We start from the raw sequence: 21832 nt of genomic DNA, 5'->3' as shown, positions 1-21832 counted from the left end.
AGCTATAGGTCCTGAAGATTCTGGAGCGATAAGGCCATTCTTTGACATTTCTTCTATACAGTTTTTCACACTAGGGGCAAGTGAATTAGAGAGCAAGTCTTGTAAACCATTAAATATCTTATGTATCGCAGTACGGGGTAGCAGTACATTTGCATACAATGATGATACAAAAGTTGCAAGTGAATCGTTTACACTTAATAGATGTGATACTTTCCCACCAGTATTTGACAAACTCTCTACTTTTGTGGTATGTTGGTCAGTCAACTGAATTGCATTTCCGACACTGAAGCACTTATCCTCTGTTATACTTGTCGAAATTGCACAATCATTTGACTTCATAGTACAGGTATGTTCCTTAAAGTAATGCCTTTTGAATGAATTGAACAAATTGAAAGAGCGTCTACAATTTCCTTCAACGCACTTATAAACTTCAAAAGAGAACTCGCTATGTTTGAACATGAAATGAAACTTGAGAGCTTTTAGATTTGGAACGCTAATGTGACATAGAAAGCACAGAACCATTTTAATGTATGAGACGTGCGGTATGAAAGAGTAAAAAGTTATTATAACAATTAATGACTGTTACATTCAAGTTACACTTTTATACATATTATTACAAAAGCTATGAAACTAAATATACTTGGATAATAATTATTTAAGAATTGTTGTTTCGTAAAAGATAAAAGTCAGAATATAGAACATGTATATTACGCTACTCCAATGTCACTAAGGAGAGTGTTGATGGCTGTTGATTCCTTGTCGTAAGTTGACGATAAATGGTAACATGATCTTTGAAGGAATGCCCACACATCATGAGATTCTACCGAATAACTAGCATTTAAGGACCATATAATCTTAAAACAGCAGTCCACGGCACTCATTATATTTGGTAACGTATATACCACATCATCGACTATTACGTGAAAGCCACTTACTTCATTCAGTTCTCTTCCTACAACCATGACGTATGGCTGTACTGTTAAATGCAGATCTTTGAACTTCGCCTGCCTTGCACTTATGCTGTCTTTTAGTTCTGCACACGTTTGTATTCTTGAGATGAAGCCCTCTTGTACTTCGGCCTTAGTTGGTCTCCAAATCTTCTGCGAAGTTTTCACATGAACGCTATTTACGTTCATAAGATAGGGTATGAGTAGAAAAGCTGCTAATGTTGATACTTCTTCCGAATCTGGAATAAAGTTGAAAAGTACTAGTAAATAAATTGATAAATGAATTTCTTACAAATAAGATTTAGTTCCATTGCAGAAATATAATATTCTTTGATGACGACAATGACAAAACCTTCACACACAGTATTTGTCCCCTACAAGTTTCACTTAGCATGAGTGGGATCAAACTAGTGACTCCACGCACCAATGTGAGCGCTGTAACACTCAGCTACTGAAACTGTACGAATTCTCTGCATAACTCGGCTTTATTATTGCCGTGTCACGAATGAAACTTTCTCAGTTGCTACTAATTATAATAATAATAAAAAAACTAATGCAATTTCCATAATATTTCAAGCGCTTTTAACCGGAAAGACATTTTTAAAACAAAAAATCAGCGAGATGTGAACATGCTACACTTTGTGAAATGTGCAACGTTTTCCCTCCATCCCTCCATCCTTTACCCGCATCCCAGCTCACCGTAGAAATGATTGTTTTGGATTGAATGTGTAAAGGCCTTTAACAACATGAAAGTAGGTAGCAAGTTAGAATCAAATTGTTCTTTTTGGGAGGGCTCTAGCTATGTTCAGGGTTGAGGTTTAAATCAGATGGATTAAAAAAAAAGTTTTTTTAAGGACTTTGTTTGAGAAAGTACAACTATATAATAATTATTTATCCAGTTAAGAGTTAAAATCCCAATGACTAAAAGGTCTGCCCTGCAGAGGCAAAGTAGGGCTGGGAAGTATCGTTCTGAACCATCTTTGCTGGTATTGTCCTATAATTTGTTTGGTAGATCTATAGACAAACCTTATTTCTGAAGATCTTACCAAGGGATTGAACAGTGACCCTGTCGACACAAATAAAGATAGCATAATAGCTATTGAAGAAATATGTTTCTCATGCAGGAACTAGATGCCTTGATCTAGTTTAATTTCCTGCTGTTGTGACTGTATGTTGAGTGAAAAGAATAACAGACTTGCTGGAAGGAGAGTAAGAGGAAATTGAAGTACCATGAAGAAACCTATACACACCATTAATAAACAATTGGTTACTCAGCAAAACCAGATATACACAAAATACTTGTCCGATACAAAGCATATGGAACTGCTGGAATTTGAACCAGAGAAGTAAACGATTATCCAGCAGATCTACTATTGCCGTACCGCGACTGAAGAACAATACTCTTTCCCATGTCTTCCAGTCAACTTGTTCCCAAAGTTAAAAGCGAAAAAATCTTACTGGACAGGGATTTCAATCAGCTAATGATCGGATAACCACAGTAGATTCCTGCTTTTCGGGACTTTCTAGAAACGTATGTTCTGGATATTATATAAGCATTGAGATCCAACTGAATTGTGTTTATTGTAGCTAAAGAAGACCACATTACTTGATATGTAAAATTATTTTTTTTATTTATTTAAGGAAAGGACATAAGGAGGGGTTCGGGCATCCAACTACTAAGTCTCATCAGCCCTTAAAGTGAGGCTAAGACGGAGGAACGAAGTTCGCCTGCCCTCAGATAAGGTACTACCCAGGCATTTATCTGGAATAGCTGAGGGCGATCAGAGCAGGCTAGGGTTCGTTCCCACGCTCGACCTACCCAAATGCCGCATGGGTGGCAGATGCGTTGAGAAATAAAAGTACTTCAAAGACGCAATTACATTCTTTCATTTTAGGCCTCGAAATGTTCAGCTGACCCTCGTAGATCACGTTACATGAAAATGAAGTTGCACCAATGAAGCTTCTAAATTCTTATATCAACGTTATCTATAGCCATATTTTTCAAGCCGAGACAGAAGTGACGAATTACATAATGTAAACAAGTAAGTATTATTCCAGAATTTAAAGGTACAGTAAACTTCAAATATACAAATGCAATAGTAAAACCCTGAATCAATTTGCGAAAACTGTTTGAGCTACCTATTACCGTTTTTGAGTTATAGTCCTTACTGTTGAAACAGGAGGTAGTAGATTTCTACCACTTCCGGTTTAAGGAAATGGGATCTAACCTTGCGATGCTAAATCAATTCCCAAAAGCCGCTTGTTGATACCACTGACCATTTCTTATTTATGGCCATTAATGTTGAAACCGGAAGTAGTAGTGAATTTCTACCGTTTTCGGATTTAGTATAAACGCAAGAGTAGAGATGGTTTATTTTCTTGAAATCGTTAATCGATTTCCGGAAACCGTTTGTCGCTAGGCATTACCATTTTTTGAGTTATGACCATTAGTGTTGAAACCAAAAGTGGTCAATTTCCGGTATAAGTGAATGGTTGTTGAAGGAGATGCAACCAATTCTTTGGATGCTGAATCGATTTCCGAAAAACGTTTGTCAATAATTCTTACAGTTTTTGCTGTGACAGACAGAAAAATGAAAAAAAAAAACTTTAAAACTCTATATATATATATAAAAAAAACTTACTTCAACCCTAAAAACCTGGTTTAAACCATAGAACTTGCTTTCTAGTTAGTACAGATATTTTTCTAAACTTTTTTCATATTTTCCTAAATGATATGTAACAAAGAAAGTCCATCTTTACCGTAGAAACTTTTCTTTCCTTAAGCAATTCGTTTCAGGATTTTCATGAACTTACTTCAATAGAATTAATGAAACAATTTCATCAGTTAATTTTACTCTGGATGCACACTTACGTTAATTGTCAAAGCATAGTAATACCCTTTTTTGGGGTCACTGTTTAAAGGTTCTGTTTTGTTACATACTTTTACACAGAGAAAAGTTACGTACCGTTCTTGTACTGTAGGAAATGAAACAGTCGACCATCAGAGTTTCGTGGTTTCTTCTTTTTCGTGGCAACGTCAAAAAGTTTTGACTTTAATACTGGGAAAGTTTCAAATAAGCTGATTGTGTTGTCTGAGTACATGTACTCATAGTCCTTAAGGAGCTGGAAAGAAAAAAAGTAATTATTTTCATTATTGTAGTAGCTAATTGCAATATAAATTAATATTACTTACAAAGACATTAAGATATATTATTATTACGGTGTTTCGCTACCAGTACCTGAGCTAGTTAAAGAAACGTGCCTGAAGAAATTACGCCTACTTGGTTAAAATACAGAATACTAGTATGTTTGATCCTTTCTTGCTTACAACAAAAGGTCTGTCATTGAGTGAATATTGTATATCTTTCCACATTTACTAGTTCGACAATAAGAAACATTAAATAAATGATGTTAGTAAGCATGCATCCAAAATCTAAATGAGATAGATATGAAATTTATTCCAATGAGCAATCCTGCGAGAAATACTGATAGCGAACAACAGAAAGTAGATGTTATAACACGACAAGAATACCTTGATATATTTCCAAGACCAAATGAAAAGTGTATGGTTACTTCTGTTAACAAATATTCTTTTATGCATCATTTTCTATTACATTTTTAAAATTAAGATCTTAAGGCATTAAATACATTCAATATTAAATATAAGTCCAAAAACCTCAAGATATTCTAATATCAACTTATCCCATTTGTCGTGGATGTCAAATAGAAGGAAGACGTGTGGTCATTTATGCTTCCCAGTGAGTGATCATTTATGCTATTATTTTCTGTTGTGCTTACTGTATACTGTGATCGGCAGAGAAGCGGGAGGTATCATAGTTGAATTTTATGCAACTCTATTTCAAAGTAACTGTTTATATAAGGAGCCTGTTTGATTTCTGCTGTTACGACTAAAAGGAACAGTTATTCGCCAATGGGAATGTCTCGTCTAGCAATCATTAACGGAGAAATGAGAACATCTTTAGGGTAGCACGTATGCTCCTTGCTCTCTGGTACTATATTTTATTCGGTTTACAATAATAATTTCTAAACCTATATTTAGTCACAAACACCTTTGTTGGAATTTAATATCCCAAAATGCCATTATGTAAAAGTTATTATGACAAAAATAGCCCATGTGCGCAGGTCATCACTACTGGAACATATGTATTAGGTAATTTATCACAAATGGAATAGTATTGCGCAATCAGAGTTATTAGTTAACTATATTTCAAATCAGAAGTAATTAAAGGTATAAAACACATTCTAAATTTAACATACTAACCTTATATGTTCCAGCAGTGGTGAACTTTACTGCTCTAAAACATCTCAATAGCTCAGGTGTAAATTATGAACGCCTTTCATCGCAACGTCTTTAAAGCAAAATAATGAAGACATTTCCTATTTACATTTTATATATATCATTGCAGTGGCATTCATTAATTACAAAGTCATTCTATTCCAGTTTTTTGACCGGTAATAATATACATTATGTAAATGTAATATATTTATTCCCCTATATGTGAATCTAAAGTGCATTAAAACCATTTACATAGAATTAATCTTTGTTACTGTAGGAGAACAGAAGTTCATAGACAATTTCTTAGTTCCCTTCGAAATACGTGTCTACTCTTTCAGCACCAGAAACCTCCTAGGTTCATGTATGCAGGAATAGGTATAATACATTAACGTAGTGTGTATTGTTGTCGGTTGAAAAGCTCTGGAAGGGTGAATTTGTAATTAGTGAATACCACTAAAGGCTATAAATACGCGTAAAATGTAAAAAATAAACATCTCATAGTATAGCTTAGACATTTCGACGAAAGGCGATCTAGATTTACGAGTGAAATATTGACGACCACGTTTCGAGTAAAAATACTCATTACTAATGGAACACAAAGTTATTATATTACAATTCAAATGGTTTGTAACATGGTTTTCGTTTCTGCTTACAAAAATGGCGTTTGGTACTAGCAAATTGATCTAATACCCATTCAATTTACCCAGGATGTCAATAAGAAACAATGTGTAGCTTACCAGACAATACCCCAGAGGCTTCCTCAATACTTTAAACTCCTGCATGTATTCTTGTATTGTCGGTCCGTCAGCAGATAATATACGTGATAATCGTGCACATGTAGTCAATTGCCATTTCTTCTCAACTGTCTGCCACGGTTCGGTAGAGTGTCGCAACCACTGCAAGCAGTCTTCAAGATCTATATCATTGATCTCAATTCCAGTTGATAAATTTAATTCTGTGCAACGTTTTCCCGGAGTACGCTGTATTTCATCGGTTGTAGTTGATGAGGATGAAGCTGTTGAAGACCTACTAGAGTGAATTAAACCATTAGCTCTAGCTTTTCTCTTTAAGTTATGAATCATATCAGGAAGCTTTCCTATGACTCTGTTCACCATACCTCGTGAACTTTCTGCACACACTTTGTTGAAATAGACTGATGTCAGCTCTTTAGGAAATACCTTCTTTATTTCCTGTGTCCAATACACGTAAGTGGAAGTCGTAATATGTTTGGATGGATCGTCCCTTAAAATATGACTACAAATTAGTTTAGTCAACGTTCGCCGTGCTGACACATCCAATGGAACTGTTCTGTCTCTTCTAAGTAGACACTTTCCATCAAAGGCATCTTTGAGAATGTCTACAAGTTTCTGCAATAAACAGAAGTACACCGTGACCTTAGTGAATTAGATTTTTTTATAATGTGTTATGCTATCCCCATTCATGTTCACTCTACAGTGTTCAGTGCTGTACAAAGCTATTTTTCGTTGTAATCAAAAGTATCGGGACAGGCCAGTAATAACGAAATAGGTGGACGGAAGAAAATTCAATGTTGCTAGTGAGTATTAAAGAAAAACTGCATTAAAGGGCTTACTGCCATTACAACAGCCATCTTTGATTCCTCCATTTTAGACACCACGTAATATTTTTCAAATGGAAAAGTTGTGTGACATTAATTTAGACTAAAAAGACTTTCAAACGAGAATCTGAACTCAAATTTGGCCAATCATCATTCGTTTAGTATAAAATCACGCGTAACCCATTCCTTTAAATATATATCGTCGTATGAAAACCAGAGGAACGTAACTCTATTTTTGTAGGTTTAGAGGAGAGAGGGGAAAAAAGTTGTTTTTCCCAAACAATTGAATCGTTGAGCTCGAAAACCGGTCATCTCCATCCAAGCAAATTTCAAAGGAGTGGCAAACAAAACTAAATTAGTCAATATTCATCCGACATATAGGGCTGTTTTAATTTTCGGACCGTAGAACGGACATTTTTCTACTTTCCAAAATGAAAATAAAACTGTATGTCACATACATATTGATTAATTTGGTTTTGTTTGTCACTCCTCTCAAGTTATCTTCGATGGAGATGACCGGTTTTCGAACTCAACGATTCAATTGTCCTTTTATTAAGATGGTAAACACATTATTGCATAACAAACAAGTCAATGACAAAGTCAACTTCAATAACACTTTAATAACAGCAAGTGGGGCTTTCAGAATTATGTTCATAATCTAAGCAAACAAAAATTCCATTCTTAGAGTTACGTTCCTCTGGTTCTCATACGACGTTATGTGATATCAAAATAGAGGAATTCAAGATGGCTGTCATAATGGCAACACTCCCATTTAATGCAGCTTTTCTATTAATACTCACTTGCAACATTGGATTTTCCTCCGTCAACATATTTCGTTAATACTGGTCTGTCCCGGTACTTTTGATTAACCCTATATAAATATGGGCCCCAAAATGTCTCCGTTCAGTCACATGCTACACAAAATTCGAAAAATTATGTTTCAAAACGGTCTTGCTTGAAAACTATTGAATCTACTGCAAGTTCAAGCAAGAACCAACGAGCGAGAAGTAAATGTATAGTGATACCCAAGAAACTATATACAGGGTGCGGCAGCGTTCGTAGCGTAATTTGACTTGAATTGCACAATGACGTCCTGCATGAATGCGCGCCAGCTCGTGCCGCATTCGTGTACTAATGAGCTGCCATTTCGAGTGTGACAGTGATATGGAGCGGTGGAGTGCACAGCATCGTGCCTTTGCTGTTGAAAGTTATTTCAAGAATAACGACTCTGTTATTGCTACCCAGCGTCTATTTCGGCAACATTTCAACTTGGGACGTCATGGGAAAGTTCCAGGTGGACGGACCATTGTGAGGTGGGTACGTGCATTTCGAACAACAGGTACTGTTTGCAGTGGCAAACCGGGAAGAAATGAAAGAACTGTGCGGACACCAGAAGCCGCGGAAAATGTTCGTGCTGCAATATTGCGTAGGCCAAAAAGATCTGCTTGTCGTCATTCGCAAACTGTGCATATGTCCGATCGCTCATTCAGGAGAATATTGCACGAAGATCTCCATTTTCACCCATATAAGTTGCAGATTGTTCAGGAAATTAGGCCTTGCGATTGGATTTCACGAGAAATATTCTGCTTAACCATGTGTGATCTCCTTCGCCAAAGTCCACAAATGTTGCACACCATCCTGATGTCAGAGGAAGCTCATTTCGAGTTATGTGGTTCAGTGAATAAACAGCATATGCGTTATTGGTGTGATGTAAACCCGCATGAACTGCACATCAAGCCCTTGCACAGTTCTCGTGTCACAGTGTGGTGTGGAGTTGCTTCCTTTGGAATTATTGGCCCTTACTTCTTTGAGGATGACAGTGGTGTGGCTGTAACTCTCACCAGTGAACGCTACCTAAAGATGCTGCAAGACTTCGTTCTTGCCCAATTAGATATAGTCGATGTGGATGTGGAACAATTATGGTTTCAACAAGATGCAGCGCCCTCGTATACAGCCAAAATTTGCATGAATTTCTTGCGACAGACATTTCCAGGTAGAGTAATTTCCCGTTTTGGTGACATTTCCTGGCCGCCTCGCTCACCTGATCTTTCATGTGCAGACTTTTTCCTTTGGGGCTACCGTGCCACCATTCCTGAGTTGAAGGATCGCATCAGAACTGCCATCGGCAATGTCCCAGGGAACACATTACCCCGAGTTATGGAAAGCTTCCAACGCTGCCTAGATGAATGTGTCGTGCAGAGGGGTCATCAATTGACAGGAGTCATATTCAAAAAGTAATCCACGCAATGGACAATGACTTACACATTAGCAAATTGCATACCTTTAACTATTAATTGACATAAGAGGTAATACATAAATCACAATTACTGCCTGATGGTATGTTGTTAATATCCTACTATGAACGCTGCCGCACCCTGTATAATTACATGATTTAACATTACAGATGTACTGTACCTAGGAAGAAAAAGAACAAAACCGTCAAGGAATAAAAAGGAACAGACTTACCAAGGGGAAGAGCTGTGTAGAAAACACGTTGTCAAATGCATCAGCGATCTGCAGATGTTCTTGAAGCAAACTAAAATATGGTGGAGTCAGTTTATGCGTCTTTACTGTTTCTGTTGGAAGGTTGCCAACTCATTATATTTGTATTATCATGCTAATGCTGGGAAACTTTTGTGATACCCTCCTCCCATTCGTCACTCACCATCCCTTGTCTAGATTTAATTTTGTTTTTGTTTTCAAAAGAATAAATAAATTTTCAACAACCGGTCTCTCTACTTCATTTCTAGCTCCAAATAAAATTTTTCAATCTCCTACCCTGTGTTGCGTTTCTTTTAAATGTTTCGATAAACCTGACACCGGATTTTCCGCTTTCGAATTCGTAATGTGTTCTTTTACTCGGACTTCTAAATTTCTTTTCGTTTTGCCTATGTAACTCTCTTGGCAACTGTATTTTTTTTTTCGTAAATACCTGCTTTCTCATTGGAATCTGTGCAATAAGTCTTAAATTGGACGACATTTTTTTCTAGAGTTTTAGGTGGTTTAAAGACTGTACGTAAACCGTATTACGTGTTGATTCTATTTAGTGCAGTTGTCAGTCTAGGAAAAATAGGCAATCATACCCATCCCTTATCCTTCATGTCGGTTTCAGGTTAATCGGAACTAACATTCTGACTCCACCATTCTGACTCCGCCATATTTTAGTTTGCTTCAAGAACATATGCAGATCGCTGACGCACTTGACAACGTGGTTTCCACAAGCTCTTTCCCTTGATAAGTCAGTTTCTTTTCATTCCTTGATGATTCTGTTCTTTTTCTTTCTGTTTTTAACCACCGTGATCAAGACTCCAGGGGAAATTCGAAAGCTTGAAAATTTAAAGATTCAGGAATTAGAAAAGCCTGTAAGTAGAATTATTCTTTTTGCTTTATATTCGGACAATGCTATAGGAGCACAGGTTCAATCTTAATTTTATAATTATTCTAATCGGTGCTTCACCGGATGTGACATCATGTTAAAAATGAAGGGGAAATTTACCAAACGACGACTGATATTCAGTTGGGGCCCGCAGTGTTTAAATCCCCCGAACTGTCACTCTTATTACGAGAGTTTAGAATGGATACCCCGTTTTCCAATCAGAACACGTCGTGTAACTTGTGTGAGAGAGGAAAGAGGGGAAAACATCGCGAATATTTACTAGTTTGTAAGATGTAATTTTTTTTTCAAAATATGATATCCTTAACTCTATTATGAAAATTGCTTTTTAAAGCTGCATTCCTGTCATTTTATTTTATCATGTAAATAAATAACAGTAATTAAACCCCATATTTAAACTTTGTTTCATATCTCTGAAGTTTCAAACATATTTATTACCATCTGTACTTATTTTAAATTATATAACCTTTCCAAGTTTTTAACCTAACGTATCAATAGTAACAACGATTCTTATATTAAAATCAGTATATGCAGGTAAAACAATTACCAAGTTTTCTTTCGTATTCAGTTGTTCATCCATATCACCCTGTATATGTTTATTAAGGCTACAATCTGTTGCTGAATCAGAAATGCTATTCCCTGGCATACAACTGGTGTCTCCCTGTGATTTTGTAGATACATCTGGAGCGGGTATTACAACTATATCAGCACTGTCAAACTCGAGTACGTCTTCTAATGATGGTTCAATATCAGTAATCTCCACTTCCTGTAATATGTAATTTGGTTGAAATTGTACATAAGTCATATTTCTTCACTAACACGAAAACTTTATTTTGACATCGCGCTAAAAGATACTATTTAGAACACGTGTAATTATATAACACTACAATATAAGTAGGTAAAACCTGGTATGTTTTTATTGTATTCAAACAATTATATGAAGCATGCATTAAATCAAAATCAACAATATGTCATTCATTTAACAATTATTGAATTACAAAGTATTGAAAATGAAATTTTTGAGTTTTACGTCTCACGGTTATGCCGGTTAGGCTAAAGGAGACAGTGATGATGAGTAATGAATGAAATGGTGTAATGAAGAAAGTGGGAGGAAACGGGAAAACCCCGAGAAAACTCACGCACACGGTGTTTGTCCACCACAAAGTTCACTTGGCGGGAGGAGGGTTTGAACCAGGACCCCACGCACCAGAGGTGAACGCTCTACCACTGAGCCACCGCGGCCCTACAAAGTATTGAATTTCACTTTAGACACTTAGAAAGAAACTATAAATATCGCAAAACTAAAGAATACAAAGGCTTTTGTGAATTGTTAGAGTCGTCAAGTCCAGGAGGCTTAGGTGGGCGGGTCATGTAGCTAGAATGGAAGAAAGTAGAAACGTTTTCAAAGTCTCGACTGGAAGACCAATCGGAAAACGACCATTACGAAGACCTAGGCGCAGATGGGAGAACAATATTAAGATGGATCTCGCAGAGATTGGAATACAAAGTAGAAACTGGATGCAGTTAGCTAAGGATAGAAGTCAGTGGAGAGCTTTTGTGAACGCGGCATTGAACCTCCGGGTTTTATAGGCCATAGAGTTAGTTAAAGAATACAAAGCACATAAAGGTGTGTAAAAAAAAAAAAAAAAAAGACAACTTATGAGGAGTGCTTGTTTACAATTTTGTGCGCATTGAATTATCTCTTCTTTTGCCGACGAAAGCTTCAAAATTCTACGATAGTTTTGCAATACTTTTCTTTCCTTGATTTTTTCATTTTAAAAAGCCGCTGAATCTTTTAAAGATTATATATAGATCGGGTGGAAAGGTTAGGTTAGGTTTACATTTAAGCGTCACACAGTTATGCCATGTCGGCTAAAGGAGACAGACCTACTGATTATAGTGGAATCCGAACTACTTTTTCGTTTAACAGTACCCCACTGGAAATCGTACCAGGGTCCACGCGCATCAAATGCAAGTGTGCTAGCCACTAGACCCAGCGGAGGTCCAACTGGAGGAAAGAAACGACCTGCCATATGTTTTACAGGAACATGCATTGACTTATCCATAACCTTAGTTGTGTACTACTTAACGTACAAGTATTTATGTAACTAATTTCGTTGGGATTGGGATGAGACGTTTATGGTTGCAAGACTTCCAACATTGTAAAGGAGAACACATTCGGTTGGCAACAATGTTAGTTTGGTGATGTTAGCTATTATGCCAAACAATATCCTGCCGATATTTCAATGGTGTAACATTTCGGAGTTTAGTTGTCTATTAGTTCAAAAGTTACGACGTCGTAACAAGATAAAGGGCCCATCCTGTATAACTATTATCTCTATGAACGTAATTGTATATATACAAGAGAGTGTCGTTCCACAGAATGAAACTACAGTACACTTCCAAACTACGCAAGTTCATAAAATCCCGAATCGATTTTCGGAAACCGCCTGTAGCTAGCTATGACCGCTTCAGAGTTATGACTTACTGTTGAAACCGGAAATGATCGACTTCTACCACTTTCGGTTTAACTTGGAGGTTCTTCAAGAAGGGGGAACGAATTCTTGGGGTGCTGAATCGATTGACAAAAACCGCTTCTCGATAGCTCTTCTCGTTTTAGCTGTGATACCTTGATAGACAGACAGCCGTTCTATAACACTTCTTCAGAGTTTCTACAGATCTTGAAAAATCTATTTCCCTGACTTCTCGCTGACTTTTACTGACCTGACCTTTCATGACTGGTGTCAGAAAACGCTGGCATATAAATAAGGAATAAATAACATTGAATATTTATATATAAGAAGAGACAAATAGTAATCAATTGCTCATAAGTACAACAAAAAATAGAAATAAAAACCAAATAGGTATTATAATGGTTGGCTAAGCTGAAATTGGTGTACAATTAATGTTAGAAAAATATATTTTATAAAATTTCCCTGGCTTTCCCTGATTTCCAGTCTTTTTCCTTGACCTGCAATATTTTCTCTCAGTTCTCTCTGAGAAGTAGGAACCCTGTTCTTACACTTATGCATAGCATCGTTTGGAAGTGTAATATAACTATACGATACCTTTAAATACTTTGGAAGCTTTGTCATTTATATACTTCAGATATGCTAGTAATGATAAAACTACGAATAAGTAAAATATACAACTAACCGCAGAATCACAGTCTACTAGTGGATGCATATCTTTCTTCCACATGTTCCAATGTTTCCTGAACAATGCTCTGTGTCCCACTTTTGGAAACAGAGAAGTTATGTCTTCGCCTTGGAGCATGGCCATTATGTTGCTAGTAATTTCATTCTCTGGAAAATATATTAAATAATTACACTTCTGTAGGACAAAATAAGACTGCAAGGTGTGATGTGATTACGGGGGCAGACTACTAAAAATGATACAAAAGCTAACATATTTTCTTCTGCCTGTTTCTCGTAAGTGGAAAGAGATAATGAAATGTAACTTACCACAATAATAGATAATGTTATTCTACACCCGAAATATGAATCGGAAGAATTTTCAGTGTTGCCATCCATAGAAATTAAAGTGTGGCCAGAATATGAATTACCCAAAAATCTAGGTTAAGGCAGGACTAGAAGAAAGAACTCAAGGATATTTGATGACTTATCATGTATTGGTTCCTTGTTAACTACTTTCTAAATAATATTTGTAATTATTTTGTAACAAGCTTTCTGTATTTGTATTTATTATAAATTTTCTGTATTTGTGTTTATTATAAAGTTTATTAATCATCTCTGCCGATGTTTGAATGGTGCAAAATTTCAACGTTTTCTGTATTAGTTTTTCAGATATTTCCAGATAGAGTTTTAAATGCCTCACCCTATATATAATAGTAGCATCACATACCCGCTTCGCTGCGTCTGACCAACAATTCCACCCTAATAAACAGAATTTTCGAAATTCCCATTTTTACTAAGATATCAAAAACCACTGAAACACGTGTCAAATTATTTAAAATCAGAAGTCCAAATACACAACTTCAAAATTTCTAACTTAATGGCCCAAAAGGGTATTCCGAAGAATGCTAATGATTAGGAGATATGCCCATCTTATTAAAATACTTTCCCCTCTTCCTCGTCGAATTTCCATAATTCATTCCTTAGAGATACTCTATGTCACGAATCCTACGTCCCTTCAAGTTTCTAAGTTAAGCAATTTCCATCTTATTAAAATATTTCCCACCCCCTTTTCCCCTTCCATCCTTTTATTTTCTTCTAGGCAATATGTCAAAAAACTCTGAAGCACGTGTCTAATTATTTTAAATGAGAAGTCCAAACCCCAAATTCCATGTTTTTAACCTTCAATGTTTCGACATATCGATATTTTACTGTAATAATTACAAACACACACCTTTCTTCATTTTCCTTTTTTTTCTTCCCATTTTTTATAAAATATAATAAAAGACTGAAACACGTGTCAAACTATTTAAATCAGAAGTCCAAATACAATTCGTCAAGTTTCTAACCTTAAAGAATTAGGAGATACGGACAGCTTTACAATATTTCCCACCCTCTTTCCCCCATACCCGCCGAATTTCCAGAAATCCTTCCTTATTGCTACCCTACGTCACAAACCCTATGCACTGACCAAATTTCAAGTTTCTAGCCTAAGCGGTTTGGCTTGTGCGAGGGTCAGTCATTCATTCAATCAGTCACTCAAGACTTTGCATTTTATACATAAAGATCTGATATTGTCCCACTGCACGATGGCACCATACTTCAAAAGAGGTTGGTTTTAATCCAAATTAATATTAGCTTTCGTATAAAGTAATTGTATCACCATATAGTATAAGGGAATCGTTTAAAAAATCACTCTCCATTATGAAGAACATTGTATGTACACAGCCTTAAAATTTGTAATTATTTCAAAATCGAATAAACTAAGTTGAAGGCTATGAATTTGTACTACTTCCGTTGGTAATGAATGCTGCGTCTCAAGCACTTACAGCAAAAGCCAATAACTACCATTATCGAGCATGGAACAAATGAACTACAGTGGGGACTTGTGGTCTTGCACTATTAACTTTGTCCTCTGGTTATTATTTTGACTAAGACACAGCCACAACAAGATTTTAATAAAATCTATTTAAACTTTCACTTATTAAAATTTAACTTTTTTAAATACCGGAAATCAAATACGGAGTAAGTTCAATATCTGAAAGGAGCATGAAGCACTGAACACTTTGACCTTAGTAGAAAACAAAAATATCTTTTTTTTAAGATACTTTCAATATTCACACCCTAAAACTATAGTATGACTTACTGAAACACTTTATGCCTAATTTCTACCATCTTAAGACGTATAGTACGTATAATCGTTAAATAACAATAAAATACATTGTATTAACACATTTAACATTACTAGATCCTTAAAAACAACTTTCAACTTCATGTCGTTTAGCATTTATTAAAAATTCAAATTGTGATAAAATTTACACTTGTTGATCTTCCAATTAAGATTTAAGAAAAGCAATATTAAATTATTAGAAGATTAACATTGCCCTGCAGACAAGTAGGACAAATTCAAAGAAACAAATTTTATCACATGATCTCGCCCCACTCCCTTCTTCTTTGCTCCTCCGAGTGCGAGTTATTCGTTAGAAAATCTTGTTTTTGAACAACCATTCTTTAAACTATCAGAAAACATTTGAAGAAATCGGTGTATAAACTGAACTTGTTACATGAAACCTTTTATCTAAATTTTTCTAAATGATTATTGTAAGCATTACAAAAGTTTTTTTTTCGCAGCGATTTGACTCTTCATTATACACAGTGGCGTATTTAGGGGGGGGGCTTCCGGGCTTAAGCCCCCCCCGAAATCTTACTTACTATAGTAAATTATATGAAATATCTTGCAGAATTTTCACATTTTCAGGCAAAGCCCTCCCCGAAAGTTAGCAAAGCCCCCCCCGAAAGAAAATCGTAAATACGCCACTGATTATACATGTAAGTAAAAGCTCTGTTATTACATTTTTGCGGCTATTTACTGATTCCTTTAGTTTTAATATTAATAAAAGGAAACAGCTACTATGGAGGCTAGTCGTGAATGTATCATATCCAATTAAAAATCTGCGGAGAACACATAAGAACATATTCAATTTCTACAATATTTATTATTTTTATATGTATACCGTTGGAGAAGGTAACTTATATTATTTATTTTCATTACTTTTACTTTCGCATTCTCTGTTTGTTTATATTTCTTTTCAACACCCACATTATACCTAAGCAAATAGACTATTCACAGAAAGCTTCAGACACTCCGCGCTCTCGGTCCAGTCGTAGCGTTTTAGCATCTTGGAACCTGAGAGGATGCAACTTTATTCTTTTGATAACATATACACTGGTTAACCCATTGTAGATTTACTACCGGTATTTTATATTTAAGTCACAACAACTTTTCACTTGCACTTACTAGAATCTCATAAAGATGCATAAGCTATTGAACATTTCATGGACACGGTTAATTAACAGAGCTGCAGCATCGTACACTAACACTAATTTTTAATTAATAAACACGGAAGAGAGGAAAGGACTCAAAGCAAAAGGGGAGAAAATACAAAAACTGAGACTTTCTATCATAAACGAACAGATTCACATTATGGGCCTCTTCTATATTCCCTTTCTTTTCATATTAAAAGCAAGAATAAAACAACTCCTAACCAAAATTGACACTTTACAACACAAAGATATATATATTAGCTGAACGTACTCGATTCGCTGCGTCAAACAAAAGAGCCCCTTCCACCATCAGTGTTGCTAACAACCTCTGAAGAAAAAAGGCTAGATGGCCCTAACAAATAAGCTTTTTTATGCAAAACAAATATATATAACTAGATTTTGAGCTGCTAACCTAAATTATAGATTTTAAATGCCTTTTTGTGTGTGGGATTAAAAGTAAGTTATAGTAAAATTTGAAATGTTGAATTTTATTCAGTGAAGACTAACAGGTAACATATATGACGCTCAATAACAAATTACTTCGTGAAAGTAAACAGCCAGAATTATCAGTCGAATATAAATAAATAATAGATGACGTCGCAGCTAGCTGAGGTGTGGAACTGGATGCACCGTCGTTGGATTGCGTATTGGTTGTGTAGACTGGAGGGCGCCATGGTTTAGTGGTAGAGCATTCGCGTAGCCTCTGGTTTGATCTTAGCTCGTACCAAGTAGGGTTTGTGGTGGACAAACACCGTGTGCGTGGGTTTTCTCGGTATCCTCCCACTTTCTAGATTCCACCATTTCATTCACTTCTCATCACCAGTTGTTTTAACCTATGCGGCGCGGCATATTTGTGCGTCGTAAAACTCAAAGATTTTTTTTTCTTTGTGTAGGCTGCCATTCTCCCAATTTTCAGTAGTATTTCTTTCGACAGATATAGTCCTTACAAAAGTATAATTTCTCCGCAGACCCACACGAATCATCATGGTTGCATTGAGTGTTTTCAAGCTGATTAGAAGTCCTATTTGTTTTCTTTAATAAACTAACACAATCTCCGTAGCATGAAGAACCGAAAAAGTTAATAAATTTGTATGAGAAAACTCTCATTCTTGCAATGAAATGCGAAATTTAAAATAATTTAAAAGCACTTGACCGTTACGGGAGCGACATTGAAATTATTTCTCAGTCGACAATTATTGTTAAGTAGCTGTAAAGCTGTAGGTAGGAAGAGAGAAGAAGAAAAATTAAGAATTTGTTGCGTAATAAAACACCCTTTCATGGGAAATCAATTAATACGATTGTATATAATGACAAATATTCTTCTCTTTTTATGTTTACACTTTATTTTCAAAGAAACAAAATGAAATGAAATCTTTGAGTTTTACGTCCCACGGTTATGCCGGTTAGGCTAAAGGAGACGGTGATGATGAGTAATGAATGAAATGGTGGAATGAAGAAAGTGGGAGGAAACGGGAGAACCCCGAGAAAACCCACGCACACGGTGTTTGTCCACCACGAAGTTCACTTGGCGGGGGCTGGGATCGAACCCGGTACCCCACTTCTCTTTTTATGTTTACACTTTATTTTCAAAGAAACAAAATGAAATGAAATCTTTGAGTTTTACGTCCCACGGTTATGCCGGTTAGGCTAAAGGAGACGGTGATGATGAGTAATGAATGAAATGGTGGAATGAAGAAAGTGGGAGGAAACGGGAGAACCCCGAGAAAACCCACGCACACGGTGTTTGTCCACCACGAAGTTCACTTGGCGGGGGCTGGGATCGAACCCGGTACCCCAAGCACCAGAATTTCAAAGAAACAGTATTGCGTAATAAAACACCCTTTCATGGGAAATCAATTAATACGATTGTATATAATGACAAATATTCTTCTCTTTTTATGTTTACACTTTATTTTCAAAGAAACAGTAGTTTTAGAATTAATTTAAGGGCTAATAAAAAAGGGAAAAAATGGCAAAAGAACTTCATCAAATCAGCTATATTTAAGGTTTTCGTAAATTTGCATTGCTAAATGCCTCTTCAAATAGGCTAATTTTTTTCTTTCCGCCTCTTTTCTCCTCCTTTTCACTAAAATATCAAAACAATTAAACACGTGTCAACTTATTTTAAATAAGAAGTCGAAACATAGAACTTCAAGTTTCTAAGCTTAAGGGATTCAGAGATATGGACAACTTATTAAAATAATTTCCACCCTCTTTTCCACACCTAAGCCGTCAAATTTCCAAAAATTCTTCCTTTGTGGTATCCTACGTCACAAATCATATGTACTGTCAAAATTTGAAGTTTCAAATTCAAGGGTCACTCAATAATAATGCCAGAAAGGATCATAAAAATTTCGCTAGTATTTACGAACAGCCTCAATTGTGCTGATACATTTCATTTTTCAACACTATGATACCTCCCTTGCATTGCTTTTGCAAATTACAAATCTTGTCATTCAGTTACACCAACTATTTCTCAATTAATAGTTATTCTGGTCAAATTCATTCATTCACTTTCTTTCGTCTTTATAATCATGCATATTGTACGAATTTGTGCTTGTGAACAAGACTCGTCAGGGTAAAAGATACATAAACATACATAAGTCTAATATACATACAAATTAAATTGAAATACTAAGCTACGTCTACTATATAAAAGAAACACAAAAATAGGCATTGCAAATACTATCAGTAATCAAATTCATTTACACATCGTATATAAAAGAAATGAAATAGATATCAAAGGGAAATTCAGTTTGTAACATGCCGTGACTTTCGGCATTACATACTGCATTAAATACCATATTTGCCGTCACTGTCATGAAGCCAACAAAATAAGCCACAATTCGGTGCTGCAGTAGTTTTGGCGCACCACACTTTGGAAGATTTACAGGCAAATTTTTAATACTTTCCATGAAAAGACACATTTATCAGCATGAAATTTCTGCAGGCTACAGAATAAAACAAAATAATACAACTATATTTTAGGTTTACAAGTGTAATATCGTTACAAGTTCTTTACGACCGATAAAATAATTGGAGTTTCTATTTTCCACCGGCTGCATATTTCTCCACAGTGTACAGATCCTGTATTTTATGTTTAAAAGTGGAGCATTATACTAGTATGAAACCATGACAAGTGTTAATGAAACTTGTATCCTGGCTTAAACCCACTTTCTACTACCCTAGCCTTCGCGTATACTCACCATCGCCGACGCGCCGTCCCTTCGGATTCAACCCGCGCTAATGCGACGGCGAGTTAGCTTCGCCCTTCCGTCAATCGGTTAGATACGATTCGTGCTTTTAGTGGCCACCTATCATAGGTTGGTTTGTGTTTTGTGGGTAATAGTTAAGAACAGCTACTTCTCATCTCCCGTGCACGAGGACACATCTTACTGTTGCACTACCTAAACACCCTAAGTACAAGGGCAAGAACTCAGTCTATTACCTACTTTTTAACATCCTAGATAGTCAATGAATAATTCCTGAAAGTATGGCGTTTCTCGTCCTTCCCTAAATGGGAAGTACGGCTCCTTAACTATAACCTTTTTTAAGAACTCTTTTGTTTGCCTCCTTGAATTTTATCTATGTCACGTGAAATATTTTTATGCTGCCCAGTAGAATCCTTTTAGGACACAATAAGAAGAAAACTAGTGAAAGAATTTTAATTTTCCAACAATTCTTTCGGCTTACGTCCAGTTTCAAACCTTCAAAAATGCAGTTAAACCATTAATGATTGTTCGATTAGGTTAGTTTAGTGTTCCCGGTAATACTTTACTTACACTAGAACTGTGATTTTAGCCGCTTTTCATAGAAGTTGGTTTTCATTTCATAATATATTCTATTTTCTTGTGTAATTCTGTAAAAGTCAAAGCGGGAATATGGTATTCAACGTACCGATTCACCATCCTATACGACTATCATGCTCCTCGATCATCGGAACATTCATCGTATTGCAAATAGTATCAACTTCTACATGCATTTTCTCTGTGTTAATGAAATTCGTACCCTTGCCAAAACCCACTTTCTAATACTCTAGCCTATTAAACATAACTTTACTGCCAAGATTACACACATAAATATCACCTAAGAACTCCAAATCATTTCTTACTTAATTTCTCTCCTGTATTTTTTTTTAACGGAGGAGAACCTTTAAACTTAACCCATCCTTCCTAGTGGTGCGCCAAAAGTAAACCTGTACGCACAATTCAACAGCATTATCACATCAAATTTATGTGTGAGGTGTTTCGTACAGACGTAAAGTGAAAGCTACGTTTCAGTTTATGTTAACAACTAGCAAGACACTGCTATTTTTCGAAGGTCTATGAGCCGGGTGTAACTATACATACATACATGATCAACACAAACTTACCTTCGAATAATGGTATATATTGTTCCAATTTCCATGTTGTTAATAATGTTCTTGTTTCCTGCATCTTAATCGATTTAACGGAAATATTACACCACTTTCCTCTGATTACACTATTGCATACACATATGCCGCCTTACAGATAACCGCGACAGAACAGCGATGTTGTTTTTTCTTTATCATAAAGCAGAGCGCCAATTTCCCTGCAACGGCAATTTCATTGTCTAAAATACCACACGTACTCGGTAATTATCAAATGCGTTGCGTGTTTACCGATCTCTCCTTATTTGAAGTAGCCGAGTAAATTAGTTAGATGTCATTTTTCAAAATTAGTAGCCTAGAATTAGGTTAAAACAGCAAAGTATGATTTAACCGAACACTGCTAGGTTACAATAACCCAGAGAATTTCTTCAATGAGAGTATTTTTAACAGAAATTCGGCTACTGTCAAACGAGTTTTCATTTAACCCTGGCTTAGCAAACCCTCCATTTTCTCAGTGTAAAATAATGAGTTGGGCGGGGCACAGACCCTTCCAAACCTTTGATTATGAATTATTGTAAGTTGCAAATAAGTATACGTCAGAACTGATTAAAGGGTATGGAGGATTGCACCGACATATTTGTAGGGACAATACGCAAAAAATAAGTAAACATGTCTTTTTTAGCATGTGGTGAGAAACAGTGTTGGAGCCAAGGTATCTTCCGCAAAAAGTAAAAATTATCGTGGAAGTATGGGAAGGAGTGGATATAAGCGATTGAAATTGTGTTTAGATATTGTATATGTAAAATAAG

At 35.9% G+C, this 21832-nt stretch overlaps 1 protein-coding gene across 3 annotated transcripts; it reads right to left on the bottom strand.

The window, feature by feature from the left end:
• Positions 1–681: 681 nt before the first annotated feature.
• LOC145681153 (uncharacterized) lies at positions 682–21536 on the bottom strand. Of its 3 annotated transcripts, none has more exons than XM_081752597.1 (6): positions 21045–21536; positions 13371–13519; positions 10762–10980; positions 5982–6611; positions 3914–4070; positions 682–1186 (listed from the first exon to the last, which is right to left on the bottom strand). In XM_081752597.1, exons 1-6 carry the CDS (start codon positions 21106–21108, stop codon positions 708–710), a joined length of 1698 nt encoding a protein of 565 aa, XP_081608723.1. In that variant the 5' UTR covers positions 21109–21536; the 3' UTR covers positions 682–707. The 3 variants fall into 3 exon arrangements, with proteins under 3 accessions (XP_081608723.1, XP_081608724.1, XP_081608725.1); XM_081752598.1 differs by having other exon boundaries at positions 3914–4061; XM_081752599.1 differs by lacking the exon at positions 13371–13519.
• Positions 21537–21832: the final 296 nt, after the last annotated feature.

This window comes from Thermobia domestica, chromosome 3, assembly GCF_964235325.1.
Source record: "Thermobia domestica chromosome 3, izTheDome1.hap1.1, whole genome shotgun sequence".
Classification (NCBI taxonomy): domain Eukaryota; kingdom Metazoa; phylum Arthropoda; class Insecta; order Zygentoma; family Lepismatidae; genus Thermobia; species Thermobia domestica.
The sequence above is the reverse complement of the archived record's forward strand: the minus strand, read 5'-3'. Positions and strand labels throughout refer to the sequence as shown.